We start from the raw sequence: 24,478 nt of genomic DNA on the forward strand, positions 1-24,478 counted from the left end.
TTACGGAAATTCATGACCAGCATGACCTGACTCATAACTATCACAACACTGAAACTAATCTTGACAGACTGATTTCTTGCGGGAGTCACAGCAGGATTTTTATTGGATTACAAATTAAAAATAAAAAAATCCATAAACTATTCTGTTATATAAGTGAAGGAAAAATACATAAAAACTCAATATGATATAGAAATGGGTATGTATACATACAAATATAGAAGTATATTTATGAATGCTCTTTTAAGACATATAATTATAGAGCTTTTCTCTCCTGTTGACCTACAGCTTTAATATTACACAATCACAGAGTCAAAGAGGGGATTTGAGGACCAATCCTCTCCCACGTAGCTAATACCTTAGTGGTTAGGGCCTGGCCCTTGGGAAGCGGGAAACTAAAATTCACCTTTCTGCTTAAAAGGGACTGGCAGGCATATGGAGTTTTAAAGATTACCTGAAAATGGCAGAGTAATGCCTCTTTTACACTCCTAAATCAAATCCTATGCAGATGATTGGGTAATTGCAAAGGGAGATAAACACAGCTTGAATTGTGATAAGGAAAAACATGTCTGAAAAAAAACATTGTGGTGTTGGGGGGAGAAAGATTAAACCATGGTGCTCTGTGAGGAACAGGTGAGAGTAGAGAGAAGCAGTGTCTTGTGGCAGAAAGGATGCCAGCATAGCCAGGAGAGAGACAAATACTTGCACCGATGAGGGCAGAAGATTGGTCTTCTTGGAGGCATCTCTGGGGTTAAATTCTATCACCTGTAACACATACAGAGCATCATTAACAGTGAGAGTCATTAAAAAACCACTAGGGTATGCAGAATGCCAACAGGTTCTCCAGGTGAGTTTGGCTGAGATGTGGGTGAAGAAAAACAGGACGAGGTAAATCCTTAGGCGTGGGAGTCATCAGCAAAAGGATGGGAGTTGAAGCCTTAGAAATAGAGGAGCTCAAGGCTGCGCACAAAGCTGGGAGAAATTAAAATTTGAGTGTTTAAAGCAACTTTGACTCATGTAAGTGGAAGAAACATGAGACTTGAAATGCCTGCACATGAGGCCAGCCGCACTCAGGCCTCCACACGTCCTAGGGGCCGAAGCCTGTGGCGGGGCTGGGGCCAAAGTGGCCTTGCGGGGACCTGCACCAGGGCACCAGGCTGGGGCCGCTGCCGGGGAGCCCCGCAGGTTGCCTGAGCTGGAGAGCAGGACTATGAACTTGGCGTTGGCGCTTCTGGCGCAGCCCCTCGCTGCTCCTCTGCTCTGCTCTGCTCTCACCTGCACCCAGCGGGAGGAAGGAAACCTGCCGGGCTGGGGCTTGCTAAGGGGAAGGAACACGAGGAGCATCCCGGGGCGGGCAGCAGAGCTCTGTCCCCCCCGCTGGGGGACGAGCCATGCCCCTCCTGGGGGCGGCCCCTCGGCGGGCACAAAGCTGGGCTCGGCCGCCGCCAGCGGAGCTCTGTTCCGCCGTCCCGGTGCCGCCGCTCCTCCCTCCCTCCCTCCCGCGGAGCGCCGCCCGCCACCTCCGCAGCGCCCGCCCTCTCTCCGTCCCTTTCTCTCTCTCGGCGGGCGCGGGGCGGGCAGCGCCGCGGCATGGAGGCGGCCGCTGCCGGGGCGCCGCCGCCCGGTGCTGCGGCGGCCGCTGCGCCCGGGGCCGAGGCGCCGCCCGGGGCCGAGACGCCGGCCGGGGCTGCCGCCGCCCCTCCGCGCCGGCTGCTGGCACTGCTCGGGGCCAAGCTCTGCACCTGGTGAGTCCGCGGCCACGGCCCCCCGCCCGGCCTCCACGTGGAGCCGGGCAGCGCCGGCCTCCCTGCCCGCCTCCCCCCGCGGCGGGGGCCGTGCCCCTGCCGGGGTCGCGCTCCGCTGGAGGAAAGGAAGCGGGAAACGGGCTTTCTGTGCTCGGCGCGTCGGCCGGTAACACGCGGTCAGGATGCGGTGGCTTATCTGTGCCGCCGGGAGAAGCCGCGTGGTGCCCGGCCCGGCGCCAGCGGTGCGGGCCCGGGCTGCTGCTGGGAGCGGGGCGTGGGGCTGAGCAAAGCTCTGATCCTTCGGGCGAGCCTTTAAGGCCGTCGCCCTGGCAGAAGGGAGACCGGCGGGGTGCGGGCAGCAGCCAGGAGAGTTTTGGCTTCTGCTGATGGAGGGCTGCGTGAACAGGGTGTTGTGATACCGGGGCCGCTGTGGAGGCGCAGCCAAGCTACAGCCTGTAACTGCTGTTGTGTGATAAGTTCTGCTGCTAAGATAAGTGTAGAATCAGCGAGTGATGTATTTGATTTTGTTAAGCTAGGAGTGTAATCTCACATATGCACACATGCACTTGATTTTTTTAGTAATTCTGGCTTAAGATTTTTCTGCTTTCCTGTTTTTTCTATACTTTTATCTGTTCTGTACTCTTTTATCAACACTGTTGCAAAGAACAGGTCATGGTGGGCAGAAGAGATAGCAGAACAAAATAACTGAGATGAGGTGTGGGTCCAGAAAGAGCGATATCCCCTTTCCCTCCTTCCTTGAATCCACTTAGGACAGAGACCCATTCAAATATATCACTTAAAAAGTGAGTACTGTTTAAGCATGGAAAACTTGGGGAAAAAAATCTGCCAAACTGCAGTCATCGCATGCGTCCCAAAGCTGGTGCTGGCCAAGTGAGAGCAGAACTTCCTCCTCTGACTTCCAGCCTGCAAGAGCTACCATTCACTTACAGCTTCAGTTTCCTTCCCTTCCCTGTTTAAAAGGCTTTTTTGGGGCTCTAGGTTTGGTTTCCAATAACGATTGCATCAGATATCCCCGGCTGACAAATAGGAGGTGCTGGCTGTCTTGTCACCCTTGCGCTCATAAGCTTAAGTCTCACGGCTAGGCTGCGTGGAGGTGTGCGCTGGCCAAGCAGAGTCTTATTCCAGAGGGCAAAGCCTACCTTTCTCTTTTGTTTATAAGTTTTTCTCTTTTCATTCCTCCTGCCTGCCAGGAATGCCCAAAAAGACAAGATAGGAACTTGTGGAACTATTCAGTAGCCTCACCTGTGCTAGTAGTTTTGCCAAAATGCTGCCAGAGGCTACACCAAGTGAGTCTATTCGTGGTACTTTTGCAAAGTCTTGTCCAAGACATTGAATTGACTCTTTTTTTTTTTTTTTTTCTTCTTTCCCCCCCCCCCCCAGGTGGCTGGAGGCTCAGCCATTTCAGCTTTCTTAGAGGCCTTTCTGAGTCGTAGGAAGGTTTAATACTTGTATGTAATAAACTAGATTTTTTTTTTTTTTTTTTTTAGTAAAACCAGTAGAAAGTATGCTTTCCGGTTCTTGAAAAAAACCCAAGTTTTTCTTTTCTGTTTCTTACCTTTTACAAATTAAATTGACCTCAGTTTCAAAGCAGAACATTGAAGCACTAACTTCTGAAAATGTTAGTTTTCCTGAGCTATCTGCTAATCATGTTGGAATATGGCTTCAGTCTGAACCTGCATTTTACTTTAACTACTTGCATGAAAATGTGAGATTATTCAAATGAAATGGTCTCTTCCCTCCACCCCACCCCCATTCAGGAAGGGTTCGGTAGTTAAAGCTGAAGTGCAAGTAAGTTACATGAAGAGTGTTGCCAGGCTTTGCCTGTTAGTGTTTAACTGGTGGCATAAATAAATTTAATTTTTGAAAAGCTGTATTTATTTTCATGAAAAAATCACATTAAAATTATAGGATTTATTAAACTAATAGTTAACTGTGGGCTTATTAGATTGTCTTTAACTTCCTCAGATAGAGACTCTGATTGTATTTTAATATCTTGGGGTATTTTTCTTCTGCATTTCTCATGGAGCCAAAAAAAGTCAGCCTGACTTGCTCATGGTGTCAAGAGCTGCACATTGTTCAATTAGCTTTGGACCAATTTGTGGCAAACTTTCATGTTCTAAAAAATCCCAAAGTAACTCCTAGTTTTGCTCATAGCCATAGATATAGCTAGCTAAGATATGGTGGCTGAAGGGAGAGGAGGAGTAATTACACAGTAGCCAACTACTAAGCAGTAAAAAACAACAACAAAAAAAACCCCAAACTATAAAACTAAAAGGCCATTTCAGACCACTTACCTTGCGTCATCTGAGAGTCCAAAGTGATTTAGTCCTTACCAATGCATTAAAAAAAAGAGCAGAGAGGATCAAGTTCTGACATGGAAAAGTTAATAATTAATATATTTCAAAAAATTATGATAAATTATTAATAAGAAAATCATGGTCATCGATACTCATGTCAATACTGGAATGAATGGAAACTCATTTTTCCTGTAAGAAATTGTCTTGCAAAGTGAAACCAATAGGATTTAAAGTTTACTCTCAAGTTTTACAGAGAGTAAACCAGTTTTTTTTAATTTGCTATAGGATTTTAGAGGGCACTGAAATAATAAGGCTCTTGGGCCCACATTTAACGAGGGTCATCTTACCCTGTTCAAACCGCCTTGAGCGCAGTGCATTGCACCAGGAACATGGCGTCGCCTTCGCAATTTGAAGAAATTCATTTTGACACCTTGGCAAATGGGGTGAGGAGAAACCCTTGGTGCTTCCTGCTGAGGCTTGCGCCCGGTGTTAGGGGGCAGTCAGGGCAAGAGGCTGTTATTTTACACGCAGCCGAGAAAGTTGCCAGACACATAGTGTTTTGGGATTCCCAGAGGACATCTTTGAGGGCAGCCTTCCACTGTCAGTGAACAGTGTCTTTATTTGGCTCTTTTGATCTTAACATTTTGAGTCTCTTCAGTAGAAGGAAGAAAAAAAAAATCCCTGAATTAAAATATAGAAAAATAAAAAAGGGAATGAGGCAGGATGAAGACTGACTGCTTGCCTCGTCAGATGCCTTCGATACTGTAGAAGTAAATGCTGTAGGACTGCCTAGAGGTCCATTAACTAAATAGCAATGATTGCTGGTGCAGAAACCAGTAAGCAATCAGTTCTGTAGGTTCTGGACCTGCGTCTCTTCCCATATGCAAAAACGCAAGGAGATAATTCCCTAGGTACTTTAAACTGGAGAAACTTAGTTATTAGAAAAGCTGAGGATCAGCTTAGTGGAGTTATTCCACTGCAAGAGGGCAACCAGATCTTCCTTGTTTTTAATAAATGATGGTTGAAGCTGATCAATCATTACCAAATTTGAATGGCAGCAGATTTTCCCCCTTTTACCCTCTTGCTGGAACATGGTCACTGTCCAGTTTGCCGGTGCACGTAGAGTCCAGGCCTGTGCTATAGAGAGGGGGCCGTAGATCCGGACAAGCAAAGCTGCTCCTTGCATATCGTATCCTGGGGGAAAATGTTTAAAACCTTGCCCCACAGAAGTCCATGTTAAACAAGCCAGATGCTTGTGGAGTAGTATTGCCCGTGCTTCTGCCCGTCTCTGTGGCACCACCTAGGACATGGGTGAAGGGGAGTTTGCATCCAGGAGAGCAGAGCTTCTACCAGCCAAGGCAGCTTTAACCTCTCCTGGTAACGCATTGACGAGCACAACTCTTTTTGTGGACTACGCAGGCTTCACAGCTTTGTTCCAGTAAAGTTGCAGCAGTTTTGCTCAGTCACACCTCTACACAGGTTTGATCCCCACCTCCACACCCTCGTCCCACCTAGTCCAAGCACAGGGTTTAGTCCAATAAATTGCTAAAGGCTTGCTCTGTGCCTCCTGCACTGAGGGTAAGGAAGAAATATTATCTGCTACTTTGGAGCAAGAAACTCTTCATTTGAATAGTAAAAAGTATATATGTATTTTTTAAATGCCTGAAACCACATTTTTCGTGTGTTGTTCACCACATTATTTCTTCCTTGAAATTTCAATGGGTCTTCTATCATCTTACCGCCTGCAAAGGAGCCAGATTCACAGGGCTGGCAAAGGGCAAGCTGGAACCATGGTCCGTGCCTGCTTGAGAGAAGAGGTAGTCTCATCCCTGAAATTTTAGCTAACCTATGTTACATTCTTCTTAATGGCACCTGATTAAATTAATTCTTTAGATGAACGTAAAAATACATTTCTGCATCAGTCAGAATAATTAGCCAGAATGTGTCACAATCATTGCTGATTTGCTCACCAAATAGCACAGTCAGATCTTTGACCAGAATAAAAAGAAATTCAATATAACAGAAATGAGGTAGCTTCAAAAGGTTTTTTTTGCCTTTTTTTTTGCATACAAATACTTATATGTAAAAAATACATATATGTTTTTTATAGCACTGTTTACAGTTAATGCTGAGCTGCAAAGTAGCCATGATAAATTTCCAGCTGAAACACGGTCTCTGTTGCTTACTTCAACATTAACATGCTAGAGATGAGAATGTTCATTCTTTCACACACCAGAAAGAGTTGTTCACACGAGGCTGGACAGGACCTTACAAGACTGTCATATGATAGATATATGAATACTTATAATGTGGATGTTGCTGGGATTGGCAAGGCAAGCTGTAGCAAAACATGGGGCTCGAATCTCTTGGAAGTGCAGCATGGCTGGACTCTGCAGAGATTTGCTGTCTCATCAAAATGGGCTTGGAGAGAAAAATGTGCCTAGCAGCCTTTTTAAATCCAGCAGGGCTTTGGTGTCAGGCTGAATTGAAAACAAGATTCATGCAGCTGAATTAGAATCTGTGCAAAGAAGATGTCTCCCTTCCAAAAGGAGGGATTGACTGTATGATTGTAGTTGGCTTTAGCACCCCCGAACACACCCTTCTCGTTGCCCGCCAACTGGATTGCACAGCATAGTTGGGTGAGCTGGTATTTACTACGTTAAAGTAGTAAAGTTGGGAAAACTTTAAAGTAGTAAAGTAGTAGTTGGGAAAACGTTAAAGTAGTAAAGTTGGGAAAACAACCGGTGTTACTGTCATGTGGTGTGCCTGGCATGTGAGTGCCCTGCCAGAAATCATCAGGGAGAGATGTGGGCTTGGGATAGGTACAGAATCCTAATGGGATGCTTTCTTCCCTTGCTCAATTACTTTGAGTAGGAACAAATGAATCAGTTGTGCAGACGGTTAAATTCTCATCAGTAGTCTTCAGAGTAAGCAAACTAGATGTGAAATTTGCAGACCTGTACAGACAGCACGGCACTGAGCCCCTCTCATTGTATATTGTGAGTATGCAGGCAGGGACTGGGGTGGTACAAATCTGCAGGGCTCCACTGGCAGGAAAAACAGCAAGCCAAAAGATACACAGCAATCTATGTGTGCTCCTGTTTGTCTAGGAACATCTGGAATACTTCGCTTTATATTAGGTGAAGAATTGCTACTAAAAGAGCATGAGCTTTCCCCCCAGACCCCCCGCCAGCTGTGGGTTGGACCTAAAAGGAGTTGTAAACGCTAACATGATCTTTGGCCAAAATGTGTTCTTAACTCCATCCTCAATTACAGCAGGATGTGATGGAATATAGCAGAAAAAATCCACAATAAGTATTAATTATAACAATTCTTATTATAAGAAAGAATTTTTTTACAGTGAGAACAATCAATCACTGTAACAACCTCCCCAGGGACGTGGGGGAGTCCCCATCACTAGAGGTTTTCCGAGATGTGACTGGACAGGGTGCTAGATACTCTCATCTAGGCACCCTTTCCCATGAAAGGTTGGACCAGATGATCTTCTGGTGATCTTCCGACCTGGGCTGTTCTATGATTCTATGGTTAATGCTTTTCTATTTCCTTAGCGCTGCTCAGCTTAGGGTCTCTGCTCACTTTCAGAGACTCAGGTCTCGGAAGAGCCTGAAGGCAGTTGTGCCTTATCTCCATGTTGCAGATTTCTGTTGACAAAAGTCAGAACAGGATTCAGTGGAGGACAAAGGATTTAACTCAGGCCGTGTGTATCAAAACCTCTCTTGATGAGAATAGATCCTGCCATTGGTTTGAGCCTGCCCAGGTGAACTGCTTGAAGATCCTTGCAAATTACTGCAGTCTCCGTCACTGGTGATTTGAACTGGCCTCACGTATTACATGGCTGTCATGGGGTTAGACTAGATCTTCGGTGTAGACAAGATCCTGCTTACCCGTAGATCACACAGGAAGTAGAAAAAGAATAAAGTGTCAATCTAAAAATGGCATTTTCCCTGTACAACTAGCAAATATTTTTTTTTAAAACTTGAATGTTTAATTCTAAGCTTACTGTATTGTCTTTTGTATTCACAGGCATATTTTGAAAACGATAATTCTGGGCCAGATGCTCTCCTTGTTTATCTGTGGGACTGCTGTTACAAGCCAGTACCTTGCAGAACAATACCAAGTGAATACTCCAATGTTTCAAAGTTTTATCAACTATTCTTTGCTTCTTCTAGTTTATACAACAATGCTGGCATTTAGAACTGGTATGTGAAATATGGGATGGGAGATTCTGATTCATCATTTTTTTTCTCTTCTACATTTTCCTTTCAGATTTTGAAACTAAAGAACTTACTCAATACTCATGCTAGTTTTTTAAAGTTCCAGCTGAAATTTCTGCCTTGTAATAACACATGGAAATTAATTTCGCAGGTTAAATGTGCACTTAATTTGATTTCATTTCATATCTGTTTAAAATTATGTGTTCTCTGGTTTCAAGTCCTATGTTATATTAGGGAAAATAGGCTTTGTTGTAACAAGCTTCTTTACCAGAGGCTGTTTAATGTTCCTCTTATTCATTTACTCTTTAAACAACTCTAGTCTTGTGGGTTTTTGCCTCACGTGGAAGAATTTCTGTGCTTTTCACCATTTGCATTGTCTCCTCCCAGGCTGCATTTTGCTGTTAGTATCTTTCTTAAGCAGGGGCAACCAAAACCAAACATCTCAGTATTATTTATGCTTCTAAAAAGCAAGATTCCTGTGCAACATTTGGTTGGAAAGGAACGCATATTGATTGCTGCTTTCTTCTAAACAGGCAGTGACAGTCTTTGGCAAATTTTGAAACAGCGGTGGTGGAAGTATATTTTTTTGGGACTGGCTGACGTTGAAGCCAATTACATGATTGTAAAAGCCTACCAATACACAACCCTCACAAGTGTGCAGGTAAGGACTGATCTGTCTTTTTGAACTGTTGCTTTTATTACAGTGTTGGACCGGTTTCTGAAATGAAATTCATAGGACAGACATGGAAGCTATTTAAGCCTAAAAAAGCTTCCAATATCTATTTTCTCTCTGCGGTACAGAGAAGAGCATCCTGCATCATGAATAACATTTCCAGGAAGCAGATAAAATTGGCTGGTATTACCCAGTGCCAGCTCTTGAGTTGAAGTCTAATTATTTTGACAGAAAGCACTTCTAAGAGTTTGCTGACAGCCACTCAGGTTTTTCTCCTGACACAAAATAAAGATTTAGGACCAGATAACACTCACTCAGCGCAGGTTCTTGCTGATGAGAGCGAGGTAGATCTCTTGCCTAGTCCTAGACGCTGCAGGAGGCGTTGTGAGACGTAACGCCACATGTGAGGACACACTGGTAGTTAGCCGGGGTTGCTGACCATGCATGAGTCCCTATGGCTTTTGGGTGTGGCACTTCAGTTCAGGCCCCGTTCTGGAAGAGATGGAAGGGAGGTCAGCGTGCTAGGCTCCTCAGCGGACAGCAAACATCCTCTGCGACGCCAGTGCTTGGTGCTGCATCGCTGCACTAGGACAAAGCTTGTGTTCTGAAATAGCTCTACAAGCAGGAGGGCTAAGGCTGGGCTTTCTTTGTCACCCTACACAGACATAAGCTGCTGGAAGAGTTAGTGCCTTCCTCCTGCCTCCAGCTGCATGCTCCTGAGCTTGCACGGCCAAATCTCTTGAGCAGACTGGCTCAGGGCACTGGGCAAAGTCAGAGTAAACCCTGTCTTTTGCTGGACTATTGCTGAGCCGTGACAGGCCCCCAAGATAGCTACTCGTGGAGCTCCACAACTGCTGCTGCTGCTGCTGGAACAAGGGAGGGCATGGTGCAAGAGCAAGGAGTGAGTGTGTCCGGGGCCGTGCCATGGTGGATCTGCGGCTGGGGTCATGGCCCCACTTACCTGAATAAAAAAATAACGTACCATACACAATTGGCTGTTAGTTGGAAAGAAGTGTTTAGGTGTCAGTGTTTTAAAGAGTCAAAATAAAAAGGGTTAATATTTAAAAGAATTGCCTGTAAAGCAATAAACTCCTGTGATCTGGGCTCCCTTTACAGAACTGCAGTAACTTTTCCTTGCACTACTTAAAGACCAGTAACATGTGCCTGATGGATTATTATTGTCACGTTTCCACTTTGTACTTATGTGTTAGGACTTTCCCTTTCAAATAATGCCTAAGAAATCAAAGCTTTAAGAGTGACCCATTTCAGTCTCAAGATCAAGTTAAGCTGGTAATTGAGACACTGTTTGATCATATACTTTACAGCTGAAAAAGCCAGGACTTTGATCCAAGTTCTCAGAAGTAGTAAAGCTATTCCTATAATTTCTTTCATAGAAATTAAGAAAGAGTAGATACAGTAGGTTGTACTGTCCGGTTACCAAACTCAAGCAATCGCTGAACCTTCTTCCCATGTGGTAACCTTCAGGCTGATGCTTCTTTCAGTGTCAGTTCAGTAATTGCGAATTTGTTGTAACTGCCTGTTGCAGTAAGGTTTCTTGCACATTCTCTGAAGTCACCAGTTTCTCACCACTGTCAGAAATGAGATACAGGACAAAAAAAAAGGGCCTGTGATTTGCTCCAGTGCAAGGCATTTGCTATCTGTCAGTAGCAAGCAGTTCTGCAGTTACATCAGAACCTGTGGTTCGAGCACCCAGCCTGATGGCCTGTCTGCGGTACTGGCTGTGAGTGGATGCCCAGGGAGCATAAAAGCAACGCAGGAGTATACGGCACCTTCCTGAATAGAGGGTAATCACTGTTAAAATGCTGGCTGGCTGGAGCTTCAGCTCAGCCCTATGAAACTTATCTTCAAAGGTAAGTTTTCTCAGCTCAGCAGGGAACTTCCATGTATTTTCTCACACATGCACACAAAAGCAGAACTGATTTTCCTTTAGTTCTCAAATACCAGCACTGCACGGAAGGGGTTGGGAGATTTTTAAGGAGATAACATTGCGATGGCAGCTCTCATTTCTCTGTAAATAAAGAAAAAGTCTTTGGTCCACAACTGAACTGTTTCTGTTCAGCTGTGGCTGAGGCAATGCCAGGGAGACTTGTTGCTGCCAATGTCCTTCTGTCTTGTGGCAGGACTTGATTGTGCTGCTGTTTGACCGTGTATTTCATAGCAAAAAACAAGCAGCATAGCTATGGTTTCATGTTGTTAAGGTGTTATTGGACACAATTAGCATTTGCTCTGTATATAATTTGAGTGGAGGCATTTTATAGGCAGCTATTGACAGAATATCAGCTGATGGAAGAGTGTTAACCTCAACAGGAGAAAATGCAGGATGAGCCCCTGGGGCTCAGCTGGGGGCTGCCCAAAGGGAGCCGTGCGGGGAAGCGACAGGATGAGCTGTTGAGCTGTCTTGCTCACACAGCTGTCTGGAGCTGGCAATTATAAGCAAACCAATGACCTCCAACAGTCTGTGATCATTTATTAACCATGTGTTAAAACACCTTTTAATAATTTACTCACCCTACCTTTAAAACCTTCCTATAAACAGTGTGGCCAAAGGCTGGCTTGAGTCAAAACATTTGTAAATCAAATGAACAGGTTATCTGTTTTTTTCCCCTTGTAAAAATACAGGCTAGAATTGAGTAAGATGAGAGTTTGCTGAGGCTCAGCTGGCAATACTAATCAGTACTTTCGTAAATGTCATAAAACCTGAATAAAGCAACTTTATTCTTTTAAATGGTTCCATTGACACAATTCATTGCAATGTTACATCTGCTTTGCACCTCTTTGATCTTGATCATGGACAGAAGAGAGCATTTTCCACCGAAGAGCTCTGTAATCTAGTAGATGAAGGGAAGGCAAGATCCAGTAGTTGGAAATCAAATTTCTTCTATCTGTAATTGAGGTTAATTGTCCTCTGGAACAGATTACCAGGACGTGTTCTTCATCATTTGGTGCCTGTGTGTCCTGGCTGCAAGTCCTCTAACCAGGATGCTGTAGCTCTACAGTATGTTATTGGTCTGGATGAGCAATTCCCCATCTGCCATTACTGAAAGAGCTTGTGGCTCATTATCTACCTTACATCCTAATTAAGATTTTTTTTTTTTTTTAAAAGGGTTGTTGTTCCACTCTTTCTGTCTGGGTTGAAAAACTGCTTGGGAGGTTGGAAAGCTACATGGTAACATCTCAATAAGTGGGGAAGTGAAAGCTTACGTGTTAATAGAAGAGATGTCTCCTACCAGGGGGGTAAAATTTTTGCTTTCTAATTTTTGTAATATTTCTTAGTTTCCGTGATTGCAACTTCACACCAGAGGGATCAAATACATTTCCGTACTCAGGACAGAACTGGTTCAGACCAAAGGTGGAAAAACAGAGTTATGAGAGCTAAATTGTACATTTTGCAGAAACAGATAAATGATACTTGTTTGACACTAGGCAAAACAGTAGAATTCAGAGGAAATGTTAGAAAGTTTTTTTTGAGCCTAGACAAAAGGTAAGATAGAGGAAAAGGCCTGGGGCTAGATAGAAACTCACTCTTCCGATAGAGCAAAGTTGTACTGAAATACGTAGCATCACGCATTAGGATTTGTGTGGCTCTAATGTCTCCTAATACAGCCTAGGCAAGTGCTTTTGCACAGACTTCTCAAACTGGACAAGCTGGAGGCAATCCCAGGAACAAAGGCAAATGGAAGGATTAGAGAGCACCGTTAGGATTTAATCTGTAATAACTCCCCTTAATGCTGTGCTGGTAAGACTTTAATACGTGTAGTTATGAACAAGTAAAACCAAACTTACTGTGAAAGCCTTACAAGTTCGGTTAAAACCCTTGGGGACGTTGGCTGAACTAGTGGAAGCCAGCACAGCTTCTGGGGAGAAGGCAGGCAGAAGTTAGCAATGAACATTAAGGACTAAGGGCTCTTGCCTTGGTTGTAATGATTATGCCCCAGTCCTATTGACCTGTATCTAATACTTCATAGTGACTTCAAGAGGCCAGGTTTTAAGTACTGACATTTAAGAGTAATTTGTGAGCAGTCTTTGGAAGGCTGACAATATGTTCCACTGTAGACTGTTCCCTTATATATTCTCATGGCACTCTACTGAGGCAGGTCAGAAAATGCGCCTCTTTTTTCCCCAGACAAATTCAGAAACAAAGTCTTATCTTGTTGAATTGAATATTAAACCAATAATGATTAGCTCAATGTACTTGGTATTATTTGGTTATTCTGGAACATCATGACCATCTTATGCTACAGTGTATTTTTCTGTATTAAGTACACAGCTAACTCTTGATTTTTTTCCTGTAATAAAGGAGAATGGGTAGGAGATGGGTGGGTCTAACAAGGCAAAGACAGGTGAGATTTTAGGAACACACGGAAAGGGAATAATGAAGAAAGGAAAGAGAAGTCAGTGTCACTGCTTGCCATGGAGTGCAGACATCCTTGAACCATAGCTATTAAGTCTGCTCAGGACAGTGTCTGCAAACACATCCAAAGTGCTTCAAAACTCCAGCTGCCTTGTGTGTCTCTGCTGCTGTGGCATGGGTGAAATAGAGCGGGTTACCCGCTTCTGGCTAATTGAGAGTCAGCTCTAGCAGAGTCATGAAAATGCATTGGTGGATTGCATGTGATTTTGTGGGACGCTGGAAGATTGGGAAGGTGACTTCAGGAAGGCTGTTCTTCATTCCTCTCTTCCTTCTACCGATTTTGCATGTAGCTTTCAGCTCATGTACTTTTTTTTTTTTTTCAGTAGGATCCACTTGGGGAAAATAAAATCAAAACCAAAACTGCAGGGTCAGATTCTTGCCCTATTCACTTTGATGTAAAATCAGATCACGTGTATCCTTTAGTAGTTTCAGATTTTTACTTTGTGTACATGGAGCCCTAAATTCTAATTACAGATTTTAGGAGTGAAAAGATGAGCTAGACAAAACCTGCTGGGGAGAAAAGGAAGTGTCGGTGAACCGCCTCCTTGTGTTGGTGTCATGGGGAGCAAGTGGTTTCAGAGCAACATGCTAGCATTCATTTGTGAAGCTGCAAAGATTGATTAGATCCATCGTTAGAAGAGTTTCTAGATCAGTGCCTTCCTACCAGGAGAGACTGGACCCTCTGCCCCAGCTCCTCCTTCGCTTGCAAAATGCTTTTCATGGTAAAATGTGGGTCTGACCCCTCTTTTAAACGAATCCACTGGGGTTGCTTTGCAGCTTTCATTAACATCTGATAGTATGGAAAGTAAAATCCTGTACATTTGCTTTCAGGATAGTGCAATCCAGATTTGGGGTGGGTTTCTAATTCAAACCGTTTCTCTGTACACACAGCTGCTGGACTGTTTCGGGATTCCTGTGCTGATGGCTTTGTCGTGGTTCATTCTCCGTGCAAGATACAGGCTGATCCATTTTCTTGCTGTTGCCATCTGTTTGCTGGGTGTAGGAACAATGGTGGGTGCAGACATTTTGGCAGGGAGGCAGGACAGCGAAGGTAAGGAATCCTTTATCGCAGCGGGGAGGAGTGGAGAGACGGTTCCTGTGGTGGGCTAACTTGCAAAGGAGCAAGAGGAGCAAATGCAGGGGGAGCGGATAGTTTTATTTTAAAAGAGAAGAGGAGAAGACACGCTGCTATTTGTATTTCTTGTCCAAGAAGATAGTGGCTGAGGAGATGCTGATTTTGTGGGGAGCTGTGGAATTTCTTTGCTTGTAGATTTAGATTATTTCTTCCACCTTAAAAGAGAAACACTTGTGTTAAGCTTAAATTTTGCTGCTGTTCATCAGACCTGATGAAAGGCCTTATTCTTGAAAGCTCGTTCACTTTTGTTAATCATGTTAGATGGTCTAATAAAAGATGCTGCCTCTCCCTGCAAACCTTGTCTTGCTTACACTGTATCAGCCTGCTGGCAGCCAGACTTCTCTGATTTGCAGTTTTCTATGAGCACAAATAGCAAATAAAACGTTCCTTAAGAGCAGGCTGACTTCGCTGCGTCACCTTTGGCAGACCCAACAGAAATACTCCACATATCCCCAAGGCCCACAGGCCACAGCCTGGAAAGCAGGGGCTTACGACGGGAGAGCAAGAGGAGACGTGGGCAGGATGCTGGGATTCCTGGGACCTCCGGGAGGGAGGCTGGGCTCTGGGGACCAGGATCCAGCTGGGCGCAGATCAGGGCAGGTCTCGTCTTCTCTATGACAGATGCCTAAATCAACCCATATCATAGCGATCTTATTTTGAATAAGAATTTTGAATTTTCAGAGCCAGTAGGTATGAGGCAAGGTAGATTTCAGGGGGAGAGGAATGGGGCGTTGCCTGCATCAGGCAGCATAGAGATAAGCCTGTTTGGCGTTATTTTGGGGCCTTACTGTAGCTAAGACATTCAAGGCAAACTGAGGTTTCGCTTTAATGCTATGTGGTACACGTATCTCAGTCCTGAGAGAGAAAAATCTTTCCCTGAGTCTTTAAGACAGTTGTGCTTTATTCGCTGACCTGGGTATCCTTACTACTGCTTACCCTTGTATTTCAGACATATTAGTGATTGCCAGCTGGTTCAGGGAAGGACATTTTAAATCAATTCAAGGATTTAAACAACAGCAATCCTCTTGCTATTTAGCTGATGCATAACGGCATTTACTTGATGAGTGATTATATCAGAGGGAGTCCCATTTGCCCAGTATAAATAAATCGCAGCAGGACCCCTGATACCACCCACCTGCAGTGCCCACTTAAGACCTGTCATAAACTTGAAGCTGAGTCCAGGTCCCGCTGAAATCAATAGGCTGATTTTAGCAAGACTTGAATCAGGCCTTACTGCAATAGCAGGGGCAATATTCAGAAAGGCAGAGAGCATCTCTAACTGGGAATTTTCTTAAGTCCCTACTGTGCCTAAGGTCAGCAGAAGTAGAATTGGACCAGACTATACAGCAGTGGCTTGGTCAGGATGAGATTTAAATGCTGGGTTTAGCTCATTCCAGACCGTGCAGGGAGAGGTGAGCAGGTAGCAGGGTCCGTGCTCAGACACCAAGCCCCTCATCTGCACAGGCAAGAGATGTTTCCTTTCCCCTTACCCTGGAAGGCGCTAGGAAGATAGAGATGTTAAAGATTAATTTGCTTGTCTTTTTAAGGAAAGTTAAAAAGTGTTTGCAGCATTACCCTTATTGTGGATTAATATTTCTGTACAGGTAGTGACGTGGTGATTGGAGATGTCTTAGTGCTTCTTGGTGCTTCTTTGTATGCCATTTCTAATGTGAGTGAGGAATACATTGTGAAAAATCTGAGCAGAGTGGAGTTTCTAGGAATGGTGGGCTTGTTTGGGACTATTATCAGCGGTCTACAGCTGTAAGGATCTAATATTTATTTTAAAACTAATTAAGAATATTCTACAGATGATTGCTTGTCTACCATGAAATGATGTTGTTGTTATTAAATTAATTCTTTGTTACATCTGCATTTGGCCTATATGGGAGTCCTTCCATTTGAATTTTATTTTTGTTGCTGATCAGCATCCGTTGTATATGCTTTTTATTTGCACTACTCTTACTACAGCAATTCTAAAGCTGAAATCCTGCAATTGAACACATACGATACTTGGCTGTATTTTTGATTTTGTTGATCTTCATGAGGACACTCAGTATGCTGAGGACTGTTCACAGGAACCTATTTCTTAATGGATTTTCTCTGTGGAAAAGTTTAGGAGATAATTGTTAGTGGGAGGTCTTCCATATTAAACTTCAGTTTAAAATGAAGCCATGTATGCTCGTATAAATAACCATGTTAGAGTAACAGACCACATGCACTTAAGTCTGTCTAATGAATTTTATGTTCCTCATTTCTCATCATTATAGTTAATAACTTCTTCAAATGGTATATCAAATAAAACAGAATCTCTGAAGGATGAAAAAGCTTGGGAAGAAGGCATAAGAATTAAATAAAAGTGCTCTTGACTTTCAGGCACTTTAATTTTCAGATCTTTTTTCATGCTTGTTACATGTTGGAGTTAGTGTCATTCAATAAAATTTCAAACAAAAAATTAAGGGATTATAAATCAAAATGTTTCTTATATATTCTGGTAATTGAATTCTCTGTTTGAATATGCTATGCTTTTTTTTTTTTTTTTACTATATTATATCTTTTCTCTAACTCTAGAGCCATTGTGGAACATAGGGAGATAATGAGAATTCAGTGGAACTGGAAAATTGGTATGTGTATGACAAAATGATGTGCATTTTTACACAACACTGGAAAATGATAATCATTTAGACTTCAAATGCTGGGGATTTAATTTTCTTTCTCTGGATATTAAGCAGCATTCATATTATAATGTTACAAATTTACTTTCTGCAAACTTTGCAGCTCAGCAAAGAGATAAAGTTTGCAGGATTGAACATCAAAACCTTTGAGCTCAGGTTTTGCATTTTGCATATAGCATGAAACATTTTTTCAAAATAAATTGCAAAAAGTGAAAATTAGATCTGTTTAATCAGAGATGTGTTTGGTGTTGGAACATCACAAGAACATTTTTCTGTTGTCCTTCCTAAATGAAATACTGGGAAAATGGATTTTGTGACACATTTTGATCTCAACAGAACTGTACGTTACTACGAAATGTGGCCCTAAATTTCTTCAGTCAGCTCTTATGTTAACTAGGAAAGAACAAGAACTTTCTTGTATAGATACAGTAATTCTTGCAATGCAGGGTAGTCTTGAAGAAGAAGTATTTCTGCCATGTTTTTCTTAAAGTCACATTCCGATATCTTTTAGGAGACCTTATCCTAAAAGATAAAAATGCATAGTTTTAAAGCAGCTGAAGAATATCAGTGTTCTTTAAAATTATTATTCCGTGCCTTAGGAGTAAATTGTCATCTTGTTTTACAGCATTACTGTTCACAGTCTTTGCCCTGTGTATGTTTGGGCTGTATAGCTTCATGCCAGTAGTGATTAAAGTTACCAGCGCAACCTCGGTCAACCTGGGTATTCTGACTGCGGATCTCTACAGCCTGTTCTTTGGGCTTTTCATCTTTTTCTATAAGGTAAGTACCTTCATTCTTTCACTATAATTTCAGTTACGTTTTTACTCCAAAATTATAAATAAAGCATAATGTTCTTAGAAGTCCCTGAACAATCGTTTGCACTTGTACATTTCTACAGCTTGTATTGTTCATCATTGGCAGATGTCAATCAGAAGGACTCATACGTAGTTAATTACATAACATTGCACCATTAGGCGAACAGTGATTTTCAAGCAATTTCACACTTCGTGGAATACGTTGGAGTTAATGTTAAGAGATGGTAGATGATTTCCCGAGGCGTTCAAATGGTAGAGTTCTTGCTGTAAGCCCTGTGTGGAACTGTACTGTGGTAGATTTGGTTCATCTCTCCAAGTGTCCGAAGAGAAGGTTTGAACCTCCCTGTCCTGAAAGGCATTTGGTGTCTGAGAGAGGAGGAGTTTGGCTTGATTTCCAGAAATTAATATTTTCTTTTAGAAATTTAGTCTTTCATTACCAACACCTTGGGAGAAGAATCAAGCTTTCTCGTTACTACTGCTGAGAAGAGACTAAAGGAACTGAAAAAAATGCAGATAAATATATTATTCTGTATGCTCTCCGAAAGGCAGTTACTTTTATTGCTCTCTAAAATATTTTTGGTAGTGTCTATTCAAGCTAAACAACAGTGCTAAGAAAATTTCATTCCACCCTACACTTTTCATCCAGAATCATTGAGGGAACCTAGCTCATTATAGCAATTGGCGTAATTGAGTCACTTGCTCGGTGACTGGAAGGGCTTAGTGATAAGCTTGTGAACTTTGCATAAGAACTTAATTTGTATTATTCCATGTGGTTGCTTTCTCTTCAGCATTATGGAGAGCCAGAAGCTTTTAGGTCAGATTTGTTTCTGAAAATGAAGGCCAATTTATTTTACAGTACAGAGGTCTGGTAATGATAGGATCTGACTAGAGCTAGATTTTCCTTTTCAAGTGTCTCTTAGCTCACTTTCCTCCCTGTTTTGGGTTCCAAAATTTGCTCCAAGCCACAAAGCATCCATTAAAAATGAATGTAGGAAGCGAACCATAATTACATTCTAACAATTAAAAAAATCCTTTCTAAGTCACTTCCAAACATGTATTTTGGCACCTAGGTAGCTTAACTCAAGAAGTGATTATAAATTTATATTCATAATAGTAAAGAGGAAGATGTAAGCAAGAGCTTTGGAAGGGATATAAATAAACTTTTATTCTTTAGGATTTTTAGCTTATTTTGGGGAGAGGTTTTTCTGGCACCAGATCATCCCATAATTACTAACTGCGGGGTATTCTGGTAGCAAAAAGGAAAAATGAATTGGAGAAGACTTTGGGATTGTATTGTGAGAGAATTTCAGATGTTTATTAAAATAGGAACTTGCATCTGTGGTTAGAAACAATGAAGTAACAAAAAGGGGAGCAATAATAATGCCGCATCTTTAGTAATCAGAGGATCCGAGATAGCTTAGGAATCAAGAACTGAGCGCGCCTGATTTTGACATGGCTTTTAACATGACACTTAGCAGTAGAAAATCTTATTGCCAAGTTAACCATATAGTTTCTTTACCTACGGGGCAAAGAAACCAGGCAGGACATTTCCTGGATTAAAAAGCACCCTGGACACAGGAATCTACAAACAAAAACGCAAGGAATCGCTCTGTATTCCCCATTACCAGATGATATTTCACAGCAAGCCACTGAAGGCTTGGCTGGGCTGTGGGGCAGAGCGAGCCACGGAGAGCTCTGAACCGCTGTGGTCTGAGCCTGCTCTGAAACAGAAGCAGCACAAACATACAGCGGCTACATCCAGGAATTTATGAGGTTTTGACTTGTGCACAGTGTTTTGCTAATGCACTCAACTTTTCAGCCCCAACCATGTTTGTTTAAGGTGAAATGTGAATTTTGCATACCTGTTTTGATGAGCTCTTTTTTTTTTTCTTTTACTCCGTAATGAATCTTTGCTGTGCTTGTTCCTAATGAGCTTATTATATAGATATTTTATTATATATAAATTACAAGTATCTATTATTATATAGATACTTGTAAACCCTCAAGAGATATTAAAAAAGGTCTCCAAATGCTTTTGTTATGTAAACTCCTATGGAAGGGAGGCTACTGCAGACACAGACACTAGATGGAGTTACAGTCCTCCAGTAACATTTCAAGTTGTCTTTAGGCTTGATAGTGAGTATGGGGATATATACTGCACATATAAGACTGAAATTAGTGTCTGAAGCAATGAAGTTGCTGCAATATTTGAAATGAGAAAAAAAAAAAAGAAGAAAACAACCCAGGAAAAGACCACTGAGCCCTCCCCAAAAATGAAGGGGGCGGGGGGGAAGAGCGTAGGCCTGTTGGAGCAGCATGGTTAAGGTTCACCTGTATCAATAGCTGCAAACACATAGGCAGGCCTTGAATCACAGCTGTGCTGCAACGGCTTTGGCACCCTGGCTTGGTGACTGTGTATCCACTCTCGGAGGAGTTAATTCTGAGCAGGATCAGAGACACCTACTGCCTCGTACACACTACGAGAGGGGGTCTGGCAGTTACTGCGACCACCCAGCCCCGCCTGCCAGCCACGTGTCCTTGCGTACAAGCACGTGTTCCCTCCTGGCCTTAGGTTGCACTCTGGAGAAGTTGTGCCGGTGCCTTGATACAGACCCAAGCGCTGCCCATTTGATGGGAATGGGTCACTAAGGGGTAGGACCACGGACGCTGCTGCTGCCTCCATCAGGACATCTTCAGAGCTTGGTGCTTCCTCCTGAGCAGAGTGAATGCTGGAGTCCAGGCTCCTCTGGGCAAACAGCCAGCGAGGTGAGGAGAGAGGGCATGTGTCGCAAGGCCAGTGTGTTTCAGTCTGCTTTTCCTTTTGCGTGGTGCTGTCCAAGGGTTTCCGAGCCAAGTGACTACCAGCTAGGAATTGCAATGCCTTAATTGTAGATGCCTTAGTCTTTTTTGGATCAGAGTCCACTGTCCAGGTCTTATCATTCATTTCATTCAGCTCTGCTGCTTGATAAACTAGAACATATTTTTCAAGCACATCTAAGGAAGCTAAGGAGGTTAGCTAATATTGACAGCGGGATGTAGGATGTGCTGTGTCCTTCATCCTACTGTTTAATCAGTGTGGTTTGGCAAGGGCAATATGGAGGACTTCAACAAATCTGCTGAAAAAATGTCCCTGGCTGTGAATAACTTGAACACTTTGTATTATTGAATCTGGTGATATGAAGTAAGCATTTATTTTTCTGTCAACGTGGATGAATCTTAGCAATTGTTGGACTTTTAACAGGCAAGTGAATGATAGTGAATCAAATACCTGATGTACCTCGGCAGTTCATGCTCTTACCACACACCACGCTTAACAGAGCACAAATGCTGATCTTGTAAAAGGAGCCCCAGTCTCCCTCTCAAGGACTTGCTGGGTGTAGAAAGCAAACTAGTTTTGATCCAGTAATAACATTTATTTAGCCCTGCAGATGGTTAAGAGAGCTGTGCAGAGAACCAGCTGCTCTGGTGACTTGCAGTAGGACGGAGAGATTCATCTCTTGCCAGGACCTGAAATATTTGGCTGTGCTGAAACAAAATTCTCTTAGGGGTACAGTATTTCAGCATTCACACGTGTAAACAACTATCCTTCAGTACCACCATATTTACAGGCATTTGTTCTCTCTGTTGAGATTCTTGTATGTAGACCTAAGGAAACTCTGTGTCCAACAGTGTTGAGGATGAGATGCAGAGAAAACCCACGAGCACCTTGAGTCTATCAGTGAATGGAGCTGTTGAATTTTGATTTTCAGACCCAAATACAGATCGTGGTGATAATCCTCGTTAAAATAATTTTTAAAAGGAAGGGTAGCTTTCACATTCTTAAAACAAGGCAGCATTGACATATTGTTACATCAAACAAGACTTAATGCATCTCTTTTTTTCCTCTGCCAGTTTTCAGGTCTTTATATCCTGTCCTTTGTTATCATCATGGTGGGCTTCATCTTGTATTGCTCCACTCCAACTCGGACAGCAGAACCCACCGCCTTGCCACAGCCCGGCAGCACCGGCTTGGACAACGCTGCACTAAAGCTGGAGGAGAACGACAGTGAAACTCCGGCCATAACTGTACAGTTCACAAGAGGAGAAACTGTGGTGGTCAGCACCGATTAAAGAAATGGCAGCATTTCAAAATAGAGCTTTTTTTTTTTACTGCCAAATTTCCCTCAAATATTAATCTGGAGAATTGTTCTGCTGCCAAGGCTTATGTCATGCTGCGCTGGTTTTAATGCACTGAATAGACTTTTAAGGCCAGATCCTCAATCAGTGAACTGTATTGATTTACCCTTGCAGAAAACCTGGCCCTTAGAAGAAGAGAGAGTAGTATTCATGTGGAGTCTCTGGGAAGTGAGAGACTGTTATTTTTAAATGCTTAATTAACTTAACAGAAAATGCTTGGGGGAAAAAACTAAGCCAAAGCATGCTCTCAGGTCACTAACTGGAGCAAATATGGTTTATATTGCATTAGGGACCCAAATCTGCAAGATGCTATCTGAGGGCTTCATGGTTCCCACACCTCAGTGCTGGGTACCCTCAAATAGCATCTTGCAAAAGTCACTCAGCTTCTCACAGGATCTAGTTCTGTAAGCCGTATTACATACGTACACCTTCCACGTGCTGATGGACTTCATTCCTCTGCTGGAGGATTTGCTTCTTACATTCCACCCCAATGTTCATCTCTTCATATTGCTGCACTCCCTGTTGCAGCTGGGGCTGCTACAAGTATTTTATTTTGACTTTTGCTAGTAAGGGAAGTTTGAATACGTGTTTTTATAATCCCTTCTTTTTCTCTCAGTGGCCTGTTGTTTGGGGCATTCCCACTAGGTGGAGGAGACAAAGTCAAGCCCTTGCTCTGTTCAGTAAGAACTAAAGGATTTTTTTTTCTGGGTGAGACAGCAAAAGGGTTTGAACTGAAGTTCACTTCTCAGTGAATTTCTCCCTGAAATGGGACACATTTCTGCAGAAAGGTTTGACTAAAATTGGCATTTCTTAAAAAAACTGAAGCATCTTAGCCAATCCTCATTGCAACAATAATGACATAATCTCCAAAAGGTTAAGTGCTTTCAGTAGATTCATTGGCAGTTTTCCTCCCCCTCTTCATATTTACAGTAAATGATTAAAAAATATGAGGCTGCAGTTTTGACATCAGTAAAACCGTACTGGGATTTTATTTTATTTTATTTTTTTGTACAAGTCTTCATAGCTCAGGTGTATGAAGTAACAAAAGAATAAAGTTTTCAGCAGCTGAAGAGCTGGCTCTTGTGGTTTTTTTTTTTAAGCTAGAATTTTTTATTGCTCAAAATTATATTAATTGTTTTTACTGACCAAATGATTATTTTAATGGCTGAGTTTTGCTGTAAGAAGTAAATATGACATTTTCTGAAGATACTGGTGATCAGACAACACAGACTGGTTTTGTGTACTTCTGGTGTAGTTTATTCAAACAAAATAATTCAGCAAAGATCTTACCTGATTTTATTTAGCGGTAGCAAAACAAACATTCAGCAGAAAATGCTATGGCTGTCCAGATGTGAGGAATGGCAGTTATCCCACCTTAGGAATCTGAATTAAAGTAAGGTTTAGATCTTGATTACATGTTAAGAAATAGTGTATCCTTGACAATGTCTTCTGAGAATTTGTAGATACATTATTTAGGGGTTACATTTTTGAGGGATTGTGAAAGGAAATGGATCACCCCTCAGATCTCATTGCTGTTGGTGATTATTGCATGAACAGTTCACTAAAGGTTTTGTGCTTTGTAAACTCATCAGCACCACCAGGCTGTGCTGGAAGACTGTTAACTCTCCATTGCAGGAGAATCAAGGGGGAAACACCTAAATTTGATAATTGAAGTGTGGATGCCACTATATTTGTAGTGCAATCACAAAAATGTTTTAATTAGGTGATTATTCCATACTGTCACCACAACAGGACAAAGTCATGCTTGTGGCAGCATAGTATGTTATATTTCTAAACACGGTATTGCATCCAGGTTTGTATTAATTTTAATTTTAATTTGGATACTCAGTCCCCTCCTATGTAGAATGCTCCCTTTGAGGGGGTATGGTATTTTATTCTCTATAATTAGTGTATAATCAGTGATAACATAATGTAGGCTTTATCTGAAAGTACACAGAAGCATGTATTGACTCAGACTTTGGCTGGTCTTCAAAGTGCAGGAGCGTCTTGTGGCGTGGTGTGAGTGCACAGGCAGTAACTAATCTCAATATATAGACCACTGCAATCAAAATTGTGTAAAACACGTGTAAGATTACAAACACATCCCATTAACTATGGATTTGTTCTTCCAAGGCTTTTAAAATATGACTAATATTTTAAAATATGACTGATTCAAACGAATTGGGCTGGACAGGACTTCTGCTGAGCTGCAAGGAGAGGGGAGCAGTGCGGGGCAGCGTGCCAGCTCAGATTCCCCATCACTTACACTGGGACAGCTTA

The 24,478-nt window shown here is 42.5% G+C and overlaps 1 protein-coding gene across 1 annotated transcript; it reads left to right on the forward strand.

The window, feature by feature from the left end:
- Positions 1-1,587: 1,587 nt before the first annotated feature.
- SLC35F2 (solute carrier family 35 member F2) lies at positions 1,588-23,268 on the forward strand. Its single transcript, XM_075143266.1, has 8 exons — positions 1,588-1,742; positions 8,105-8,280; positions 8,829-8,956; positions 14,292-14,451; positions 16,140-16,296; positions 17,104-17,156; positions 17,833-17,987; positions 21,914-23,268. The coding sequence occupies exons 1-8, from the start codon at positions 1,588-1,590 to the stop codon at positions 22,130-22,132; spliced, it is 1,203 nt and encodes a 400-aa protein (XP_074999367.1). The 3' UTR covers positions 22,133-23,268.
- The last annotated feature ends 1,210 nt before the right edge of the window (positions 23,269-24,478 follow it).

This window comes from Calonectris borealis, chromosome 1 (genome assembly GCF_964195595.1).
Source record: "Calonectris borealis chromosome 1, bCalBor7.hap1.2, whole genome shotgun sequence".
Lineage (NCBI taxonomy): Eukaryota > Metazoa > Chordata > Aves > Procellariiformes > Procellariidae > Calonectris > Calonectris borealis.